Below are 22,283 nucleotides of genomic sequence, written 5' to 3'. Positions count from 1 at the left end.
CGTTCAGAAAATGGAAAATTTAGAAGTTTAGCTGATTTTTTCATGTAAAAATTAAAAAATCAAATTCTTTGAATTTTTAGCTGAAAAAAAACTACAAGCCCTTAAAGCTAAGTGACAATGTTGTAGATAAACTGTCAGAAAATGACAGAAATATAAACAGATTTTTATGAAAAATTATTTAAATTCAGTCAGTCATTTTCAGAATCACTTAGTCCTGAACAGGGTTCGCAGGAGGTGCTGGAGCCTATCCCAGCTAACATAGAGCGTAAGGCAGGAACAAACCCTGGGCAGGGCAGTAGTCCATTGCAGGGCAACCACATACCCCAACCACACACCAGGGCCAATTCAGTATTGCCAATCCACCTAACCTGCATGTCATTGGACTGTGGGAAGAAACCCACACAAGCATGGGAAGAACATGCAAACTTCACGCAGGGAGGACCCAGGGTGCGAATCTCGGTTTCCTTAATGCGAGGCAGCAATGCTACTACTGTGCCACCCTTACGATTTAAATTGATAAATCAATTAATCTGTTTTATTAACACAGGACAAGGTTACAAAGAACCAGAGTATATCCCAGAGACAATAAGAAAAAGATAAAAAAAACACTACTATACATGATGTCAGTTGAAGATATGACATGCAATACATTCACTCACGGAAAAACAGTTTAGAGACATCAATCAATCTTAACACATTTTTTTAACTGTAGGAAAAAAACATGTCATATGGTGGGTGTGGCAATGTGCTGTATCAGCATGTGCTCCTAACCTCTGTATTAAAAACGTTAAAGCAGTCAGTGGTCACTTTCTTGTTCAGTTAAATCTGATGTATAGAATCTGCAGTTTTTCCTAGGGTTAAATTGCTAACTTTTTTTTATTACTTCTTAACATTTTCAACTTCAAATTGGGTAAATGTTTAAATGGTTTTTATTTCACATCCCTACCGTGGAGGCAGTTTTACCAATCTGCATCTGCATAATAACATACATTTCCCAACCCTGCTTAATACATTTCACATTAATGATGCAGAAAGTAACCTTAGAAAGAGCACTATTCCATCAGTGTTCACTCATGCCCAAGCTCATATACGTACTAATACCAAAAGAAAGGTGTCAGCAATAGAAAAAAAAAGTCTTCAAGGACCAGGAAAGCTGGGAAAAAACTATAATCAAAAAGCAGACCAATGTCAAAACTAGGAGAAGAAAATAACAAATCACCAAAGTCCAATATGCAAAACCAAAAGCAAACTAAAAAACATTTCCCTGAAAGTGTGATAACAAGAAACTTGGATATCAGGCTATCACTTCACCATCACAGGCAAGGAATGATGACTCAAAATGTTCAGTGAATACAATGGCATATAACTAGCACTTGGCTTAGCGATCTGCTAAAAATATGGCCACAGACAGAAACAAAATTGTGTCAAGCCTCCAAAAAAACAACACAAAATAATGGTGACCATGATCTAAAACAATATATAAAATGGCGGTGTAAAAATATCTCAAACATAAAATGCTTTCATAATAAAATATGTCCAAAGTAAAAAACAAAGTGTGGAAATGCTTCAAGGTAAAAAGAACACAAAGTTATGACGATAGACAGTCAGTTGAAGACTTATTAGGGGTAAATTTAGAATAAATGTTTGAAAAATTTTCTTCACATAAAGAAAAATAAGCACATTGAGTAAATTGCCATTTAGTGTAGAGAGTCGGACCTTAGGGACCTTTAGATCTCATTTTAATGTAATTTTGGAGAAACTACGTGAATAGGATTAACAGGTTTGTTGACCTGAATAGTCTGTTCAAAAATGTTATAATATAGGGTCAATTTGGAATTCCTAGGTAAACTAGCATGCCTATATTTGGGAATGTGGATAAGTTACCATTTTAGACACTTAACATTTAATGCCTACAGGTGTTATGGATTCTAAGTTAATACACATAAGGAATAAAACAAGATATACCAGCTTTCAGTCTTTGAAAAAGATTGCAACTAACAGAGGGAAGACAGGTGTATCTCAGCAACAACAAGCAGTATCAATCCTTGCATACAATACCAGTGCCCCCTAAGAAAGCAATAATCCATAAACCCATCAACTCACATAATAACTCAGACTCCCCAGCTGGCCTTTCTGTGCTACTGGTGGGAACTATTTATTTATTTTAAGCTCTACCAGTATGTTTAAAGACTATTTGAACAATTAGGTAATCAGTTCAATAAGAACATATATTCTTAAAATTTTTAGTGAAATATAGAGAGGTGGCAAAATCTTACTTGTTTATCATTGAGACCCGTCCATAGCATTAGTACATGGTTTAAAGATCTAAGGTAAGAAGATATAAACTGATGTTCTTCTTCCATTCCAATGTTCACGAGATGTGATCCTGGCAATGCTCTGCCACACCCTTCTTGTGCAGCACTCCAAATCTGGGTGTCTTTACCAATCTTGTAGCAGCTACTTCTAAAGGGCATCCAGTCTAGTGGACATAAAGCTGTGACAAGACAGTACAGAGTTATTACATACAAAGCTAAAGAAACCTAATCAAGTTGTTTTATTAAGACAAGAAGATTTTTACAATTTTCACATACTGTCTAGGTTACTAACAAAATAAAGGATAAGCCTGAATAAAGAAGGGGTACAAATTATAACTAAAGTAGGTGTTTCCACATAGATGTACTGATGAATTAAACAATACAAATCCAGGCATGCTTAATGTAGATATTTTAAAAACATGCTTGACAAAACCATTTGGGCATTACATTAGCTGTCATGAATTAAGAGCAGGCTAATTGACAAGAACAGTGTTCAAGGAGATGCTGGCTGAAAATAGTGGAAAGGACATCACTGAGTAGGCCAACTACTAATAGAACTTAGAACTTCTTGATGGTGAAATTCATACATTGACTTGAAAAGGAAGGAAAAGCAGACCAGCAATTACTGATCATTTGGTTGTAAATCCATATTACTAAACGAGAATGGTAAACCGGATGGACGCAGGGACATGGGCCGTGGACGCAAAAGACGTAGTGCACAGGTGCCACACAAAGCCCCCCTCCAAGCACCGGAAAATGAGAAATGATGCGCCGCGCCCATAGCACACAAAATAAAGGAGTCGGACGCGGGCGCCACACAAACCCATGGCACAAAGCGCCACACGAAGCCCATAGCACACGAAACGGGACACACACAAAAAAGAGGATTCAGACCCACGACACACAAAGCACCCCTCCACTAACAGAAATAAGAAATGAGGCAACGCGCCCCTAGCGCACCAAAAACAAAGGAGTCTGACGCAAGCGCCACATAGCACACGAAACGGTACGCACACAAAAAAGAGGATTCAGACCCACGACACACAAAGCCCCCCTCCACTAACAGAAATAAAAAATGAGGCGACACGCCCCTAGCACACAAAAAAAAGGAGTCAGACGCGAGCGCCACACAAAGCCCATTGCACACGAAACGGGACAGACTACAGACATAGCAGACGAAACGGGACGTACACAAAAAGGAGGATTCAGACCCACGACACACAAAGCCCCCCTCCACTAACAGAAATAAATAATGAGGCAACGCGCCCCTAGCACACAAAAACAAGGAGTCACACGCAAGCGCCACACAAAGCCCATGGCACACGAAACTGGACAGACTACGGATTACACACACTAACATAAATAAGACATGAGACACAAAGCACCCCTCCACTAACAGAAATATGAAATCAGGCAACGCGCCCATATCACACAAAAATGAGGAGTCAGACACACACCCCAAAGTGAAACGGGACAGACTACGGACTCCACACACGGTCACCCATCGAGCCCGAGATTGAGGCTCAAAAACGGAAGAGCAACCAAAAGCGAACACTCGAGATCATACATAAACAACAAGACACCAGACTACAATACATATACAGGCGCGACACCTGACGGGTAATAATACGAAGAAACGAAATGTCCGTATTAAACATATGTCATCTGAACACGTTCAAACTGTACAGCATAGGTGAATCTCATTACAATGATGCACTATTAACCATACAACCACAGAAAAGGCTCCATATTAACAGTGAGTGCGATCCTCCTTATTACTTATCCATATTACTAACGATAAAGAACAAACAAGTCATGAATTCACGATCACGGGTACAAAACAATACAGTTCGAGTAACGGGACCACAAACACGAACCCGCGACACACACAATGAATGTAGATGCATGCAGCGCGCGTCTCAAAGTGCTGAAGCGAAGCAGGCACGGGTTCAAAAGGAAAGAGCTCAAGTCACAGAGATACAAAAACGGGAGCGACGGGACAAAATAAATGAACGCAGACGTCTACAACGCGCGTCTGAAATGCCGGAAAACAAGCAGGCAAGGCTCCAAAACAACAGTTAATTATCGCATCAGCTACAACCGGAGTGGCAGCTAATTTGCTAATAAATGGTCGCACATGTCACTCCTTATTCAAAATACCGGTCCCAATCACAGAAACATCGGTATCCACTATGAAAATGAACAGTAACAATGCACGTGACATCCGTCTTGCAAAACTGTTAATTATAGATGCATGTATAATGGCATCCAGTCACTTACTCAACACCATTGATAAACTTCTACAAACGTTGATGAATAATAATATTCCCTTTGGAGGAAAGGTACTTCTATTAGGAGGAGATTTTAGACAGTGCTTAGCTATTGTTCCACATGCCGTGCGCTCAGCTATTGTTCAGTCCACCTTAAAATACGCGGACAATTGGCATTGCTTTCAAAACATACACTTGGTACAAAACATGCGATGTCCAGATCCAGAATATAACAATTGGTTATCACAACTGGGAGATGGGACACTCACCAATACAGATGGACTTCACCCAGATATTATTACAATTCCTCAAGCCTTTATCTGCGACGACTTAGTTACAGAGATATTTGGAACAGCAATCTCATTAGACTAAATACCCCTTTTAACACAACGGACTATATTATGTCCAAAAAATATTAATGTTGATCACATAAATAACCAAGTCATTGCATTTCTTCCTGGAGAGGCACAGCTCTTTCTAAGCTCTGACAAAGTTGACTCTGATGATGACAATGACCATCTTAATTTACCCTTAGAATATTTGAACACTATTAACCCAGCCGGATTACCACAACACAATCTTAACCTTAAAATCGGAACAATATTCATGCTATTAAGAAACCTTAACACTAAACAGGGTTTATGCAATGGTACACCTTTAGTCGTCAACACCATGACACACAATGTTATTGAAGCAAAAGTTCTTACAGGATCACATGCTAACAATACTGTTCTGATTCCTAGAATTGACCTTTCAAGTTCAGACCTAGAATTACCTTTTACACTTAAACGGCGACACTTCCCCATTAAACCTGCATTTGCCATGACCATCAACAAATCACAAGGACAAACCATGGACAAGGTTGGCATCTACCTCTCTGAGCCCATATTTGGACATGGACAACTTTATGTGGCCTTCTCACGAGTTTGCCGTTCATCTGACGTTAAAGTTAAGGTTATAAATGATCCATGCCAAGGAAAACTCATTCAAGGACAAGACACCATCCCCAACACCAGGGGTTGGCGAGCGAAGCGAGCAGAGGGCGGAGCCCCCTAGTATCAGTATAAAGTTCAAGAAGAAGGCTTTAGTAAGAACAGTTTGTTGATAGCTTAAGTAAGATAGATAACATAACCTGGTTGCAATATAAAATCTGTTTATTACACTTAAAATTAAATTTAAAAAATGTTAAACAGTTAAGTAGTGCAAGGAACAAAAGCAGTTTTCAACTAAGCAGTATGTACAGTCATATGGTCAGAGGAGGTTTTCTTCATCTTGCTCTCAAAAAATGGGCATGTATATGTCTGGTGCATACAAAAAAGATCATGCTGAGCTTAATTGCAATAAATTCCCACATCATTTAAGTAAATATAAATGAACACATTAACAAAGTGGTCACATTTACTCTGTATTGAAGCACTTCTAATATGATGATGCTAAAATCTTCCATATACTATATACTATATATGACAATACAAAACCACCCAAAACACTGTTATGTGACACATTAAAAAAGCCCCTGTCCACATAGTGAAAGAAGTGAAAAGGACCAGGGGCCTCATCTATAAACGGTGCGTACGCACAGAAATGTTGCGTACGAACATTTCCACGCTAAAATCGCGATGTATAAAACCTAAACTTGGCGTAAAGCCACGCACATTTCCACGGTAACTCATACCTTGGCGTACGCAATTTCTCCACTCGGTTTTGCAGACTGGCGGCACCCAGCGTCAAAGCAGTGCTACTGTTCCTGTGTGGTCACCCTTTCTTTCTTAGCTCCACATTCCTGACGGGGCTTTATAAATACACTGAAACTAACTGCATATTGTTTATTAGTGTAATGCATCTGATTGTAATTAACCTGCAGCAATATAATGGTCCAGGGAATAGCCATAGTATTCCAAATACCATAACTGCTTTAGCGTTGTAACTCTCACTGCATCTTCTTCTTCTTTCAGCTGCTCCCGTTAAGGGTTGCCACAGCAGATCATCTTTTTCCATATTACTCTCACTGCACCACTCAAAGTATTTATATCACTGTATCTGAGTGGGGAATCACAGCAGCAGCTGATCGGAAAGAGAATTATCGGTACACAGCATGAAGCAGACGCTGTCTGAGCCAAGGCAAAACGCTTCAGAGACTTCCCTGTATGGATTTCGCGGTTTAGAAAAAGTTTCATCCCAAGAACTCTAAACGCACTCAAAAAAAAAAAAAAATTTTGTACTAACTTACTATTTTCTTCTAGCAGGGTTTTGTATACAACTTGGTCAGCGGTAACTTGTTTAATGACAGTAGATTTAATCCTAGCCTTAAAGACTGAAGAACAGTCGTAGACTACTAAGCACTGTTGTAAGTCGCTCTGGATAAGAGCGTCTGCTAAATGATGTAAATGTAAATGTAAATCAGTCCATCAAGTGCTCCTTGTAGAACTGTTTGTACTTATAAGTACAAACACCTCACTGTAAACTTGCACTACAGTTATAATATTGCACAACCTGCGCCACTTTATGAAGCGCGTATTTACATATGATGACGATATCATTTTTAAGATGAAATGCAGCAAAATATGTTGATTATATTATACAGATAAAACTTTAACTTCATTTAAATAATCTTTATTGTTAATAATTAAACATGTGAGGACACGGTGCCGCAGCGCTAGCTAGTTCAGGGATTGTTCCTGCATTGCGTTGTATTCTTGCTGGTGCTGACGCGACACTGGAAGGAAAGACGGATATAATAATTAAACATGTACTACGAAGATATTTCAATGTTCCTTAAAAGTTTTGAAGAATCGGCATTTTAAGCTTACAGATGGCTTCACGTCTATATAGCTGATTGTGTGGCGATTGGGTTTTTGGAGAAAGAAAAGTAAGGACAGGAATTGGAGGTTACTACGTTTGAAAGAGACAGTACTTCTGTAATAAATTATTTCATCGAAGGTCGCGCATGGCGCCGCAAGCCTCTTGAGTGAGACATGAACAAGCACTGCGCCACCGTGTTCCCATGTTTAATAACATGCTTTCATTCCTATAATCATGAAAAAGATATCACGTATACATCTCAGTATTTTAATTATTCAGAGAGCCGTAATATCACGAATGTAATGGATTATGTGTCCTGTCGGAGAAAGAGAAAGCCCGTTTAAGAAGCAGGTAGTGATTCACACGCGTAGAGCACATAGAAGATCAAATACAGAACAAAGCATTTAATGTGCCACTTTAGTTACAATGGGATATGAGAAACTAGTAAATTAAACGATTTTAAGGTGAAGTTTATGATGTTGTACTTTAATGGCAAAATAAATTATGTGATTAAAGTGGAAATTTCAAGATTAAAGTTGACATTTCGTGCTTTTTTCCCCACTGTGTGCCTATTTTTTTTGTCTGTACCCTAATACGCTTTCATATGACACTCAGACGGTGGGCTACGACTCGCCTTTTCACAGCGACTTTGATATGTGATTTCTTTTATATTTCGGGCACTGTGCGACGTTGTGAACTTGAGCCTTCAAGTTTCTCCGACACTCTGTCACTCGATCAACTTCCTTTTGTTGATTATACCACTGTTTAAACCAACAAATAGTACGTTTTTCCTTTGCCTCCACTTGGTATTCGCTGAAATTCTTATATTTCCCCCCGTGCTTTTCCCATTGTCTTTTCACAGAAGGCTATTTATATTGATTTGCATATTCAAAGAGGCGTAATTCTGGGAGGAGTTGGGGCGTTACTTTTCACGCTGATCGGGATTTATGTAGTGGAAGAACGTGAAAGTTTGCGTACGTACAGATTCCTGCATCTGGATTTTTCTGTGCGTACACACATTCGCGCTTTTGTGCTTACGCCATGTTATAGTGTGAGTTCTACGCACAGCATTATACATGAGGCCCCAGAATTTGACTTGACAAAGATATGGGGAAAAATCATTATCTGGAAATTCTACAGAATGAAAATCGCGAGGCTACAATAAGAAAATCAGGAGTTCAAAAAATATTTAAACGACTAAACCAAAACTAAGCCAAAAAATCAGTGGTAAAAACTAAAAAGGAATGTGGCAAATTGAGACGGTAACTGTCCTCAACTGAATTGAATCCTAAAATTACAATGAAAGACAGTTTGCTTAGAATATCCCAAAGTCTATATGCCATCCCTACCAAAACACAACCTTAAATAGTGATCAGGTAAAGGCATCCTGAATTGCAATGCCAACAACTGACATCATAATCATAAACAATGTGGAAAACAGCACAAAATGGCCCATGATGAAAATTTGTGTAAATTGATGCAAGATGACCTCATCTCATAAAGATTAAATTAAACATTAAACAATACGCAGCTGGCTTAAAGATAAAATAACTTCAAGTGTCAGGTCAGGGCAGAACTGGTGAGTTGTCTGTGTGTAAACGTAAATAATCTTGTGCCTGATCAACAGCAATATTGCAGTTTAAATTTGGATGTTCAAACTTGACTTGTACAAACTAAATGCTTTTACTCGTATATGTTAGTGTAAATCTAATGCAAATATAGTAAAGTTTGAGTATCCCTAATTCAAAATGCCTGGGAACATAAGTATTTTGGATTTTAGAAATTCTTGCATATACATAATGAGATATCTTGAAGGCAAAATTGATCAAATAGGGAAATGCAGCCAAACCAGCTACTTGACGACTCACACATATAATTCAGATCACTGTGTCATTATTATAATATGCATTGACATGACAAACATTAAACCTCTAAAAGGATGAATATAATGTATAGACTATACATTTAATAGGCCATTTAAGAAGCCTATTGCTGCACATTTGCGCTAAAGAGCTTTTTTGGTTTTTTTGTTAGTTTATATCAGCTACCTGTTGTCAGTTGTCAGGGACCTGGCCAACAGGTCAAGAATATCTCTGTCAAACTTCAGTCCATCATGCCCACTGTGCTGGAAGTCATTAACTGACATATGGTGTGGGTGTTTATACATAAAACATACATAAAACATAAAATGTTTTTGCCAAACAAAAAAGATAATTAACATAAAATGGCAATGTGCAGCATTGTCTGGTTTTCCTAACATAATCGGAGGAATTTACTGAACTCATACTGTATTAGAATAAGGGCACCTAGCAAGAATGAAGTTTTGAACTTCTAAACTGCTGTGCAGGCATTAGTTTGTTGCTTCATGTTGACTTTGTGTTGTTTCCATGCAGTGTGTGATGCTTCACAGGACAAGGATCGTCAGTTGTGTATACCAGCTTCATTGCACTCTAAGCTTCACAGGTTTCCCCACCCCATCCCAACTTTGAAAGAATGAATCCATTTTGAATGTGCACATACAAGAGGGAACCCAAAAAGTAAAAAAATTGTAAAAAAAATATATGTAAAAACTATAGAACTTACAGCAATTCCATTTTAGTCACTATCAAAATACTCCCCTTGACATTCAATACACTTTCCCAGCTCTTCTTTCATTCCTAGAAACATTTCTTGTACTCAACGTTTGTGATTTTTCTTCTATTTCTAACATGGTAGCAAATTGTCTTCCATTCAGTCAGGAACAAAAAGAAATTGCAGGGAGCAAGATCTGGTGAATTGGGGCAATGCAAAGCAACAACCACATTGTTTTTGGTCAAAACTCTTTGACTGACAATGTGATATGTGCAGGTGAGCTGTCACAAAAGAAAATGCAACTTTGGGAGCAGCTCTGCATGGGATGCTTTCTTCCAGATGTTTTCCTGCAGATGCTCCAATAAATGTGAGAAACACACGTCATGATCAACTCAGCACAATGTCACTTGGCACACTGATTAGCAAGACTGTAGGGAAACAATGCCAGTGCCAAAGTTAATAACTGCACCCTGCTCCTGTCTTATTGACTGATTCCAGGAATGTTTAGGTCCCCTCTTGTATGTTATTCAAATCCATGTTTTGGTGTATACAAAATTTATTAAAGAGAATCCTTGTTGTTAAAGTTTTCACTTGTAGTATCATGGCTCAAAAAGTTTCAGATTTTGGAATTTCACATTAGGGATACTCAGCTTGTAATAAATATCATATACATGTCTACATAATCAATTAAAATACAAATCATAGTAACAAACTGATTATTGATTAGCATTCACTAGTGCTTGCATATAAAATCACAGAAGCAGACTTAACAGCAGTGCCACACGAGAAGGCACTAAACTAACAAAAACATTCATCATTAAAAATAGTAATAAATAAAAAATAGAAAAATGAATACTGTATTTAAATATGCTGTTGCTTTCAGTGATCTGAATTATACACATAAAATTAATAAAAAAAGTCTTTCTACAACAAACAAGTTAAAAAAAACTTAATTAATCTTCCATTTAAGCTCAATTCCATTTCAAAGGTGCTCCCCGTGGAGAGGTGGGGACAATGTGTTCTTAAAAGACAGAAATGCTCCAGTTAATGAAAGGATGTTTAGATTAGAGAAACTTGCACTTTTCTGTATTAAGGCGAGATATCAGACTTGCAAGTCAATGCAGTTGCCATGTAAATGATTCAACATATACTATATATCCTGTATGTATATGTATATATATATATATATACATATATATATATATATATATATATATATATATATATATATATATATATATATATATATATATATACTGAAGGAATTGTATAACGATTGTAACCATGCCATATTGTACAAATAGAATTGTAATTTAAACTTATTTAATACTAATGCACTCTTACAATGGAAGAACCCAAAAACAAATCACACACACTGTATCTTGATTCAGCAGCACTCACTACATAAAGAAAACATTATAAAACAAAAACAGCTTACATGTTTCAAGGAAGACATTCAGCTTTTGTGTGATACTTATTTCCAGGTCTTGCAGAGAAGTTTTAAATTCCATGGAGAAACTGTACAATGTCCCAGGTTTTAAACCTTGTACCTGAAAATTAGTTTGATCAGGCAATATTGTCCAGGATGAGTTATGAAGTTTAATTTTGACAGAAAATATTCTGTCTAGTTTGGACCAATTAAACAGTGCACTTGTGCTTGTTACTTCTGTTCTTATTTTTGTCCCAGAGACCAATCCTAAGAAGTCAAACATTAAAAAATAATGTAGTTTTAAAACTTTAAATCACTACAAATGGCCCACATTACCTCTGATTAAACACAGTCAAAATAATAATCAATACATTATACTTTATTGCTAATAATAAAGGTAGCATTTTTTATTAAAATATAAAACATTAACATCTGTACAAGCTAAAATCATAAATGCAGATTAAAAGTTGAAAGCAACCCCTGTGGCTGTGAAACATAAATATCTTCTTATCTATAATGATTCATTTTTACTTTTTTAATAAAATACTTTATTAGATATCTTGACTTACGTAGATGGAAGGATTTCCGGCCTAAAATGACTGAATGGCTCATTGACATTAAAGTAATTCTATAATCTTCATTTTCTTCTAGTCCAGGAATCTGTATGCTGGAATCTCGAAAACATCTGGATGCAGTAGAAACATTCAGCATAATCTATATTAAATGATATAAGTGGTAGGTTACTATAATTTTCAGTTTTCAAAATTGAAAAAACATCTTGATGAGAACAACCCATTTGGTCCAACATATCTGGTCATTCCCATATTTACGTACAAAGATATTTTGAAAATACTGTTGAGATTTGAAGGTCTTAAAGGTGCTGCTTTAAATTATACAATTAGGTAATTTATCGTACATATATTCAATGCTCACTGTGAAGGAATATTTCCTAACTTGTCTGTGGAATTTCCCAATAACCAATCTGTAACCTCATGACTTTGTTGAGGAACAGTTTTAAAGTGACAGCTGGTGCCTCTTCTGTTCCTTTCTTCAAAACTCAACTTGGTTGAAAAAGTATGCTTCTTTAACCTTTCCTTACAAATTATAGAAATAAGCACAGTACTTCTTTTCTGGAACTTTTTGAAACCATTTTGTTTTTCTAACAGGAAAACTAAAATTGCATATTGATATGAATAATGTGCAGTTGAGATGAAGGAAATGACCAGGAACAGACTTATAAAATGAGTTGGAATAACAAAACAAATATAAAGCACTGGTAGTTAAAACTAGAAACAATAAATCAAAATTATAGTCAAGATACCCTAGATAAAAGGTCCTTAGTGGCCCTAAGGCTAATTTAGTTTATTTGTGCATCTTATACAAATGCAATAAATGGAGTAATATTTTGCTCGACTTTAGTATAATGTGCCCACATAACACGCATAGAAAAAATAAACAAAGTGGCTGTAACCATATAAAGATCAATAACATGATGACAACCAAAGTGTCATTTCCACAATAAAAATAAAAATAGAAAACTAGAATTCATTATACATAAATTATTCTAGATGCACTAGTGAAGACACTTTTTTGTTAACATTGTGGACTTGTACTCAACATAATGGGTTAAATGACCAAAGTCCTTTTCAATTGTTTCTGTATTCTGTACAGTTATTCTTGTCTGAGCTTAGTGCTTAATGTTCTTTTGCTCAAACTGAAAAGGCTCAGCTCTTTTAATCCTTCTTTATAATTCATCCCCTTTAGCCCTAGAATCAGCCTTATCGCTCATCTCTGGACCTTCTCCAGTGTTGCTATGTCCTTTTTGTAGCCTGGAGACCAAAATTGCACACAGTATTCCAGATGAGGCCTCACCAATGCATTATAAAGCTTGAGTAGAACCTCCTTGGACTTGTACTGCACATATCGTGCTACATAACCTAACAAATAATATTTTGATTAATATTGTATTGTTAATTGATTCTGAGTTATGTTTTTTCTTTTTAATGTATTATCCACATTATGCCTTGTGGGAGAATCCTCAGGGGATGGCTCTCCCTGATTTCACAGATAAAGGACCACCCTCAGCCTTTATATTCAGAAATGAGGGTTAGGGGTTGATGTGGGATCGTTTTCCTGCAAACTCTCCTGTTTTGGCTTTCTTGTGATTTTGTGGAGCATTTCAAATGGCTTCTTTCCTCATTTTTCTTACTTCTGAACTTTGGCTGGATTTCCTTACGGATGACACTGCAGTTGTGACCCACTGGGCTTTTTACTTTGAGCAGTTGTTCAAAGCTGATCCTCCGGCTAGGACGTTGGATATCTCTGGGTCCACGGTTCTTGAGGCTGATCCTCCAATTAGCTGTGAACCACCCAGTCTCACTGAGATTGAACAGGTGGTGAACCAGCTGAGGGGAGGAAAGGCTGCAGGGATCTGCGGTATCCAGGGTGAACTTCTCCAGGCTTGTGGTAAGGCTGTCCACCTGGCATTGCAAACAATCTTTGCTTCCATTTGGGAGACAGGCATCATCCCAACTGACTGGAAAACGGGATTTGTCGTCCCTATCTGGAAAGGGAAGGGTGACCGCCTGGATTGCAGCAACTACAGGGGGATAACACTGCTCTCGGTGCCAGGTAAGGTCCTTGCTAGGGTCGTCCTCAATAGGAATCGTGATCACTTGCTCACCTACCAGCGACCGGAACAGTCTGGTTTTATGCCTAAGAAGTCTACCATCGACCGCATTCTGGCACTGAGGGTTCTCATAGAGCGCAAACGTGAATATCGGCAGTGTTTCTTTGCAGCCTTTGTCGATTTTCGCAAAACGTTCGACTCAGTTGATCAAGCTGCCCTGTGGGACATCCTGAGGGTCCACGGGATCCCCTCGAGGTTGCTGGATATCATGGCCAGCCTGTACGCTGGTACTGTGAGTGCTGTGCAGAGTGGAGGCAGGACCTCTGCATTTTTCCCAGTTGATTCTGGGGTTCATCAGGGTTGTGTTCTTGCTCCTACTCTGTTCGATGCTTGTATGGACTGGGTGTTGGGCAAGGTCGTGGGGTCCAGCGGCTATGGGGCATCTGTTGGTGAAGAAAGATTCACGGATCTAGACTTTGCTGACGATGCTGTGATCTTCGCTGAGTCAATAGAGGCTCTGATCGGGGCGCTCGAGAGACTGACTGAAGAGTCTGAGTGTCTGGGCTTGCTCGTGTCCTGGATAAAAACCAAGATCCAGGCCTTTAATGACTTCTTGGGCACAGCCATCAGCAGTGTGTCTGTTTGCGGAGAGAGTGTTGACCTTGTTGAGAGTTTTACTTACCTTGGCAGTGACATTCATGTCTCTGGTGACTCTTCCTGTGAAGTCAGTAGATGGATTGGGAGAGCATGGGGGGGTCATGAGGTCGCTGGAAAGGGGTGTGTGGCACTCCCGATATGTATGCAAAAGGACGAAGGTCCAAGTCTTTAGAGTCCTGGTACTTCCTGTCTTACTATATGGTTGTGAGATATGGGCACTATCCAGTGACCTGAGACGAAGACTGGACTCCTTTGGTACTGTGTCTCTCCGTAAAATCCTTGGGTACTGTTGGTTTGACTTTGTGTCGAATGAGCAGTTTCTCATGGAGTCCCGAATGAGGCACATTACCTGCATTGTGAGGGAGCATCAGTTACAGCACTACGGCCATGTGGCGCGTTTCCCCAAGGGTGATCCGGCTCATAAGATCCTCATTGTTGGGGACCCAAGTGGCTGGACCAAGCCAAATGGTCACCCACATAACACCTGGCTGCGGCAGATAGAGGGTTATTTCTGGAGGGTAGGACTGCCTGGGGGGTTGCCAACCAGGATCCGGAGCTGTTTCGATGTGTAGTGGGTGCAGCAACACACTGTACCAGTGCATGCTCCCCAACTTGACTTGCTGGATTTTAGGGATTAAGATTTTTGGTTTTGGACTAGTATTGTTTGATCTGGTTTGTCTTTTAGGCATATCGTTGTAATTCCCTTTTTTGCTTGTTTTATTGTTGTTTTTGAATATTTTTTAAATACATTTTTGAGTTAAAAAAAAGAAACTTTGTTTTGTTATTATGGCCAGGAGTGTGACAATTCTCATCCTGACTTTTGATTGTATTTGAGATACTGAATATTCTTTAGGCCTTTTATTGTTCCATTGTGTGAAAGCCAAAGCCAGATTTTGAGCTTGGAGATAAGTTTGATTTTAAGCCTCAGAGTAGCCTAAAGTTAACTTTTGTTGGCAAAACCGCAATCTAGTCATATGACTACATAGGATTGGAGAAAGGAGCGCTTTTGTTGGACTTGGAAAAGTAGAAGGCAAAGGAATGCCCAGATTGCCAGGCTCTTTCTAACTCTCTATCACTGGCTTTAGTTTTGTTAATTGTTATTCATTTGTTTTGTATTTCTTTGTCATTTTTTATATTGTACTGTTTGTGTTCAGTTCTTTATTTTATTGTTACTATTTATTAATTACTTTTTTGTTAATGGTTTTACAAAGACTTTCTTTAGGTTTCAAAGTTGTTTTTATTTAGTTTGACCTATTAAGGCATTCTCAGGCCTAAGTCTACCTATTGAGTCTACCACACATCATGATATATTTAAAAACATCCTATTAGCCTTGTTAATTCCTTTCAAATTTCAGATCTCCCATTGTGTACTCAAATCTAACATTTCTACTTCATACATGTAATATCTTAAATTTGCGTATATTAAAATTGAGTCTGTGATAAATCTAACCAAGCCTATATATTGTTCAAACCCTTCTGTAACAATTTAGGTGATTCTGCATTATTTGCCCTTCACCTAGTTTGGTACAATTTTGTCCAGGGGGGTATTTTTCGTACGTGGATTACTCGCTTAGCCGGATGTAATTGTTGACGATTTGGCCTGATCCTGGATCTGTCGGTTTTTCGAAACTCTTGCTGGAAGTGTTGTCATAGCAACACATCCTAATACGCAAACCTGCTCGGAGCAGGTTTGTTCTACGTAAACAAGGATTAGTTTACACACATGATCAGTGACAGTGTGTGGAAGTCATCCAGTCATGGCTTCGCCGTTCATGAATGAGCGACCAATTGATGTTGGTGCGCAAATTATACGAAGAGAATTTCATATAGAGAGAGTTTTGCGCGATCGGCAAGATCCTTTATTGCTCCCGGAGGAAATTCTGTACGAAAGATACCGCTTTAGCCGAGGGGGAATATTGTACCTCAAAGATTTATTAGCTCCGTATATTCGAAGTTAAACTCGCCGAAGTCGGGCTCTCACAACCACACAGGCAGTATGCATTGCTTTGAGGTTTCTTGCAAGCGTCACTTTTTTATATACTGTAGGCGATGCGGAACATCTATCGAAAAGTGCAGTTTGCCAGGCAATTCGTAAAGTCTGTTTGGCTCTGAAACATTTCCTTCGGGTTTTCATTGTGTTTCCTGGACACCTACATGTGCAGACAATAAAAGAGGCGTATCATGCTATTGCAGGTAGGTAATACACAGGCTAAAACACCCACAGTTCCATAAAGAATCCCACAATCAGCCTAACATTCTCATTACCAGGATTTCCAAATGTGATTGGGGCACATGGGACTGATCAGAGTGGAGTTTGATCAAACATTATTTGGAAAATGTACTTCTCCTCCTGATGAATAATCAGACACAGTGTCTTCATCAAATATTTGACCTTCGTCAATATCTCGTTGGTCAGACACTGGTTTAAGGGATATGACATTCCCTGCAACTGACCCAACAAAAAAGAGGGCTATATGGAACATACCTATGGCACACATGGAGGGCAAATATATGCAATGACCATCCTTTACCTGAAATGAAGTGACCACTGCATCCTGCCACTGGTTCTGAGGAGGAGCTTCCCCCTGGAATGCCCTCAGAAACAGGGCGATGGGCATTTTGCTGGAGAGCCAAATCTTCTGCATGGGTTAGGTCTGGACCGCGTGGACCTCCACCTGTTTTTTGCTTGTCTGCCTCCTTATTAGCTTTAAAATTAATGTTTTTTATATTATATATGATTCTTTATGTCAACAATTCTTTAAATAGTTATATACCAATATTTGCCAGTTTGAAGTATATTCTTGTACTTCACTTTAACCTGTTCCCATGTTCTCCTTGTGCTCACGTTTGATCTGGAATTATGACATATTAAATAATAACTAATCTGACACATAGGAAATGAAACACTGCATTCAGTAAGTACAATGCACACTTCTTAGCTTTAATTTGACGGCCACTTTTTGCCAGACGTCTTTTCTGGTCTGGGCTGCTTTTGCAGTGTTACCCCTTGTGCATATTAAATCTTAAAATTCTTCATGTCCTTCGAATAAAAGGTCTTGCGCCGCGTGTGTGAAAAAAATGCGCCCGTTCTTTCGTCATTTTGTTACAGCCTATCAAAGACTTGCTGATCATGTTTTCTAGACTCAATATATATGGGCTTTTCACTCAGCGCGGGCACGCGCATTTATCTCGTATGATTAGATCCAGCTCGACTAATCTAATACACGGCTGCGTTTGAAAAACCGACCTATCCCGGATGAGTGTCACCGGCATTAACTTATCCAAGATGAGGCACCTGATCTCGGATGATTTAAGCGACGTACGGAAAATACCCCCCAGTTCAATTAAGAACAGCAGCCCCAGCACTGATCCCTTAGAGACACCACTTTTAGCATCACTTAATTCTGTAAAGTTCCCCTCACCATAATCATTTGCTTCTTGAATTTGATCCAATTGTGTACCCATCTAAATACCACACCTTGAATTCCTACTTCTTTTGATGGGATTATTACCTCTTATGTTGTACCAAAAGCCTTCTAAAAATCAAGACAAAAAATATCATATGCACCTCTCTTATCATAAGGTTTTGTTATTTCCTCATAAAATGATCAGTGCATGCTCCCAACACCACCCCCCATATAATTCCAGCACACTATTCAAAAACAACCTTCCCTGTATGAACCCATGTCAACTATCAATCTTGCAACTCCATCATTTCCGTAACACTCGCTTCCATTATTTTACCTATGCATGTTAAGCTTGCTGCCTTAAAGTTACTTGGATCAGCCCAATCACCCTTTTCGTGTAACAGGATAACATATTGCTCGCCTCCAGTTATTAGAAACGTCCTCAGTGTGCAGAGATTTTTGAGAAACAAGTCTAAAGGCTTTAAATATAGTTTAAAGAATTCTAACTTCCTCAAGCAATTGAGGAAAATTATTATCTGTTCCTGGTGATTTGTTAGATTTAGCTTATTTAATGTAAGTTGTATATTTTCCTCTACAATTTCCAGATCACTAAGCACCTAATTAGTAATCTCCATTACTTTTGGAGGTCATCAACTTCTTCACATCTATAAACTTCAAAAAACTGCAAGTTTAAAGGATTTGCTGTTTCACTGTCTGTATATTCTAATTTGCAGTTACTGCTCCTAGTTTTTTTAATCTCCTCCTTTACTGTTTTTGTATTACTGAAATATCGAAAGAATCATGTTGGGCCATTTTTCACCTTTTCTGCAATATTTCTCTCCAACTGCCGTTTAGCTTTCCTATATTCTTTTCAACTGCTGCTCTCATACTGGCATATGCCTTACAGTTCATGATGTAATTATTAGTCTTAAATGCATTATATAGCTGTTTCCTTTTCCTTTCTAAATTCCTTTTTAGCTCATTATTTATCCACCACACAGTTCACTCTAATTTCTTACTGCTTCTGAATTTTGAGATAAACTTGTCCTGTACATTGCCAAAACAATCTGAAATGGGTTACATAATGGTAATCAGATTCTAATGATTTTATCACATTTGTGCCCTGAAGCCTATCCAGATTATTATGTAATGCTAAATCATTAGACATGCTTTCTTCCTTGTTAGTGCTTTTACATATTGTGTTAAAAATCACTAGTTGATTACTTCCAAAAACCACTGCTTTTGTGCTCTGCTATTTTTAAGACTAGTGCAGGTAATATTTGGATAATTAAAAGTCAGTTATGACTATAACACCCTCCTCTAAACTCGAGTTTTTATTGTTATTAAAAAGATGTACTGTAAAGTGAAACTATTGTGTGCTTTAGGTGGTCCTTCAAATATAAGGTCTAGATCCCCAATGCTTTCTAGTCTATTCTATTATATTATATATCTGCCATTCAGGAGAGGTCTCCTGCATATGCAACTGGAAGGCAATGCACCAAGATTCCCTGTCTCCAGAGCACTCTTGCATCTCACTCCCCCTAACAACTAAGTCTCCCACTACCATTGCCTCTCTGTTTCTTTTGGGACTGGTTTTGAGGAGACCAGTTGGGGCTTCTCATCCTTTCCTATCACCTCAGTGTTATGAGAACCACCATCCAGTTCCAAAAAATCCTGAAAATGGTTGGAAACCTCAAAGGCTGATTTGATTGACCATGGACAGAGTATATGTATCACCTTGCCCTTATACCTGCCTGTGTTCAAATTAGAAAAAAAAAGAAATGTAACCATTCATTCATTCATTTTCTACCTATTATCTGAAACAGTCATCAGTAAGGCCCATACGCCCCTTTCCCCAGCCACACTTGCCAGCTCATACTGTCGGATCCCAAGGCGTTATCAGGCCATCTGGAAGATTATCCTCACAGTAACCCCTGGGTCTGCCTGGGGTCTCATCCTTGCTGGTGGTGCATGTAAAACTTCCCCAGGGAGACATCCAAGAGGCATTCATATCAGATGCACAAACCACCTCAACTGGCTCCTCTCAAAGCGGAGGGGGTCAGTGGCTTTACTCCAAGCTTCTCCCGGATGTTTAACATGATGTTGACAGACAAATGTGAAAACATTTTTATAATATTTTTTTCCCCGATACACATCTGTAAAACTCCATTTACAAAACCTTATTGCAACAAAGCTTTTGAATAAAATAGACATTATGGATGGCTGTCTATCTTTTTGCAGTCATGTGGAAGAAAAAAAACAGCTAATACAACCCTATAATATATAGTTTACAATACAAGGGTTCATGGCAATATGTCTACATAAAAAAGATATATAAAGGCATATAAAATCATCTATGATTGCAAAAACACATTAAATGTAGTCACTAACCAAACTTGATTTTTTTACATAGCTATACTATGTACCAGGCTTTGATTCACTATATTTCATTCATGTCACATGCAGTGTCACTAAAACAAATAAACAATAAATATAAAAAAAGTAACAAAAACATATTTCATGATGCATTCAATTGCTTATACTTATATATTGCTTTGTTTTTATTTACTCTCACATTTCACAATACAGGTATTTATTTTCATATTTAATTTTGTCCAAAATATTCCTCCACATAAAATCATCCTGTTCCCTGCCAATCTTTCTTACTTAAGGGCATCATGAGTCAGTAGCTCATAAGTGAAAGAACTGAATAATCTTTGCAACAATATGTGTTATTTTCTCCTCATTAGTGTAATGCTTGGTGTGTGGGTGTGTGTGTATGCCCTGTAGTGGGCTGGTGCCCTGCCCGGGGTTTGTTTCCTGCCTTGTGCCCTGTGTTGGTTGGGATTGGCTCCAGCAGACCCCTGTGACTCTGTAGTTAGGATATAGCGGGTTGGATAATGGATGGATGGAAAGTGTAACAGTGCAGATAGATTGTTAATACCTAAGTGTGAATAATTGCTAATTGATTATTTCAGTGAGGGGGCATACAGCCTGGTCGGATTTAGCATGTTCAACAAACAAGGAGTCTTATTCATAACTTGTTGCACATGTCTTGTTTTATATTCTACATGAATGCCATCTCCACAATGCTACATTAGCAGTATTTACTTGATAGATTGATAACATTTATTTACATGAATATACAAATAATCTTTAAAAAGAGTGCACGGTTATCAGAGAGCAATTAAATGAATAATGCCTGACAAAAGTTTAAAGTAAACCAGATAATGCATAGTCTATAGTTAGTTCCATGGCTAAATGAAAGGATAAATAAGTTAAAAAAAAAACATGCCACTGGTAGATGACAGCATGTGCTATACTTATCACTAATACCAGTTAAGTTGAGTGCAGTGCGTGGAAGCAGGTGATCAAGGACTGACACACAAAACAAACATAAACTTACTGTCCTTTTCCCTCTACAGCTGAATCAAATAAAATATTATGCCTTATTACGTTAGGCCATGCGTGTTGTGAACAGTCAGCTGTAGCCCAGACTGTGTATAAAACTGCATAACAGCATCCAAACTGGACTTAAACTTATTTGATACTGGTTCATGTAATAATATTGCAGCAGTCAAACAGCATGCAGATGTGGCATGCAGAGACCTGACTTGTAACAATACTTTGATATGTGCAAGCAAATGATACAAATAAATTATGAAAAGAGCATGTTTTGTTCACTTTGAAGTGCACCTAAAAATAAAGAAACTTTACTGCGTTGGGGTTCTAGCAATCCCAAAACCTATTTGACAAGTCAGTGATCATAAAAAATAAATAATTTTGGTATATTTTAGGCAGAAAAGTGTTGCAGATGAAAAGTATGAGGTACTGTATATCTTGGAAAGGGTGTGCAACAACACTGTATGACTCCATAATTTGTATGAATAACGCTTATCAACCCCATTTAACACCCAGAGGATTTCACATTTCAGACATGCACTTTTAGTCACATATGAAGATGAAGAAGGCAGTATGCAGTAGTAGAAGTATCACTAGCCAGACTGGAATTCTCACTAGCGCTACTCCTGGCTAATCCACTCGCACATGAACAGCCTGCTGATGCGGTGGTCAGACGTGATGATAATCTTAACAAAATTACTGGATTTCTTGCTCATCCTCTGTTCACAATGTCTACTTCCATTCATTTTGCTTTTCAAAGTGGACTCACCCATATTCCCAATGTCAAACTTCTACATTAAG

The 22,283-nt window shown here is 38.2% G+C and overlaps 1 protein-coding gene across 1 annotated transcript in view; it reads right to left on the bottom strand.

Moving 5' to 3' along the window:
• Positions 1–22,283, bottom strand: part of ptprq (protein tyrosine phosphatase receptor type Q) — a 354,834-nt gene that overhangs the window by 327,382 nt on the left and 5,169 nt on the right. Inside the window, exons 3-5 of the mRNA XM_051930873.1 lie at positions 11,957–12,101; positions 11,397–11,654; positions 2,277–2,494 (exon numbers count right to left, since the gene is read on the bottom strand). Of these exons, the coding sequence (XP_051786833.1) occupies positions 2,277–2,494; positions 11,397–11,654; positions 11,957–12,101 (621 nt within the window). The remainder of the gene's footprint in view (positions 1–2,276; positions 2,495–11,396; positions 11,655–11,956; positions 12,102–22,283) is intronic.

Source organism: Erpetoichthys calabaricus, chromosome 1, assembly GCF_900747795.2.
Source record: "Erpetoichthys calabaricus chromosome 1, fErpCal1.3, whole genome shotgun sequence".
NCBI lineage: Eukaryota > Metazoa > Chordata > Cladistia > Polypteriformes > Polypteridae > Erpetoichthys > Erpetoichthys calabaricus.
This window is presented reverse-complemented; position numbering and strand designations above follow the sequence as displayed.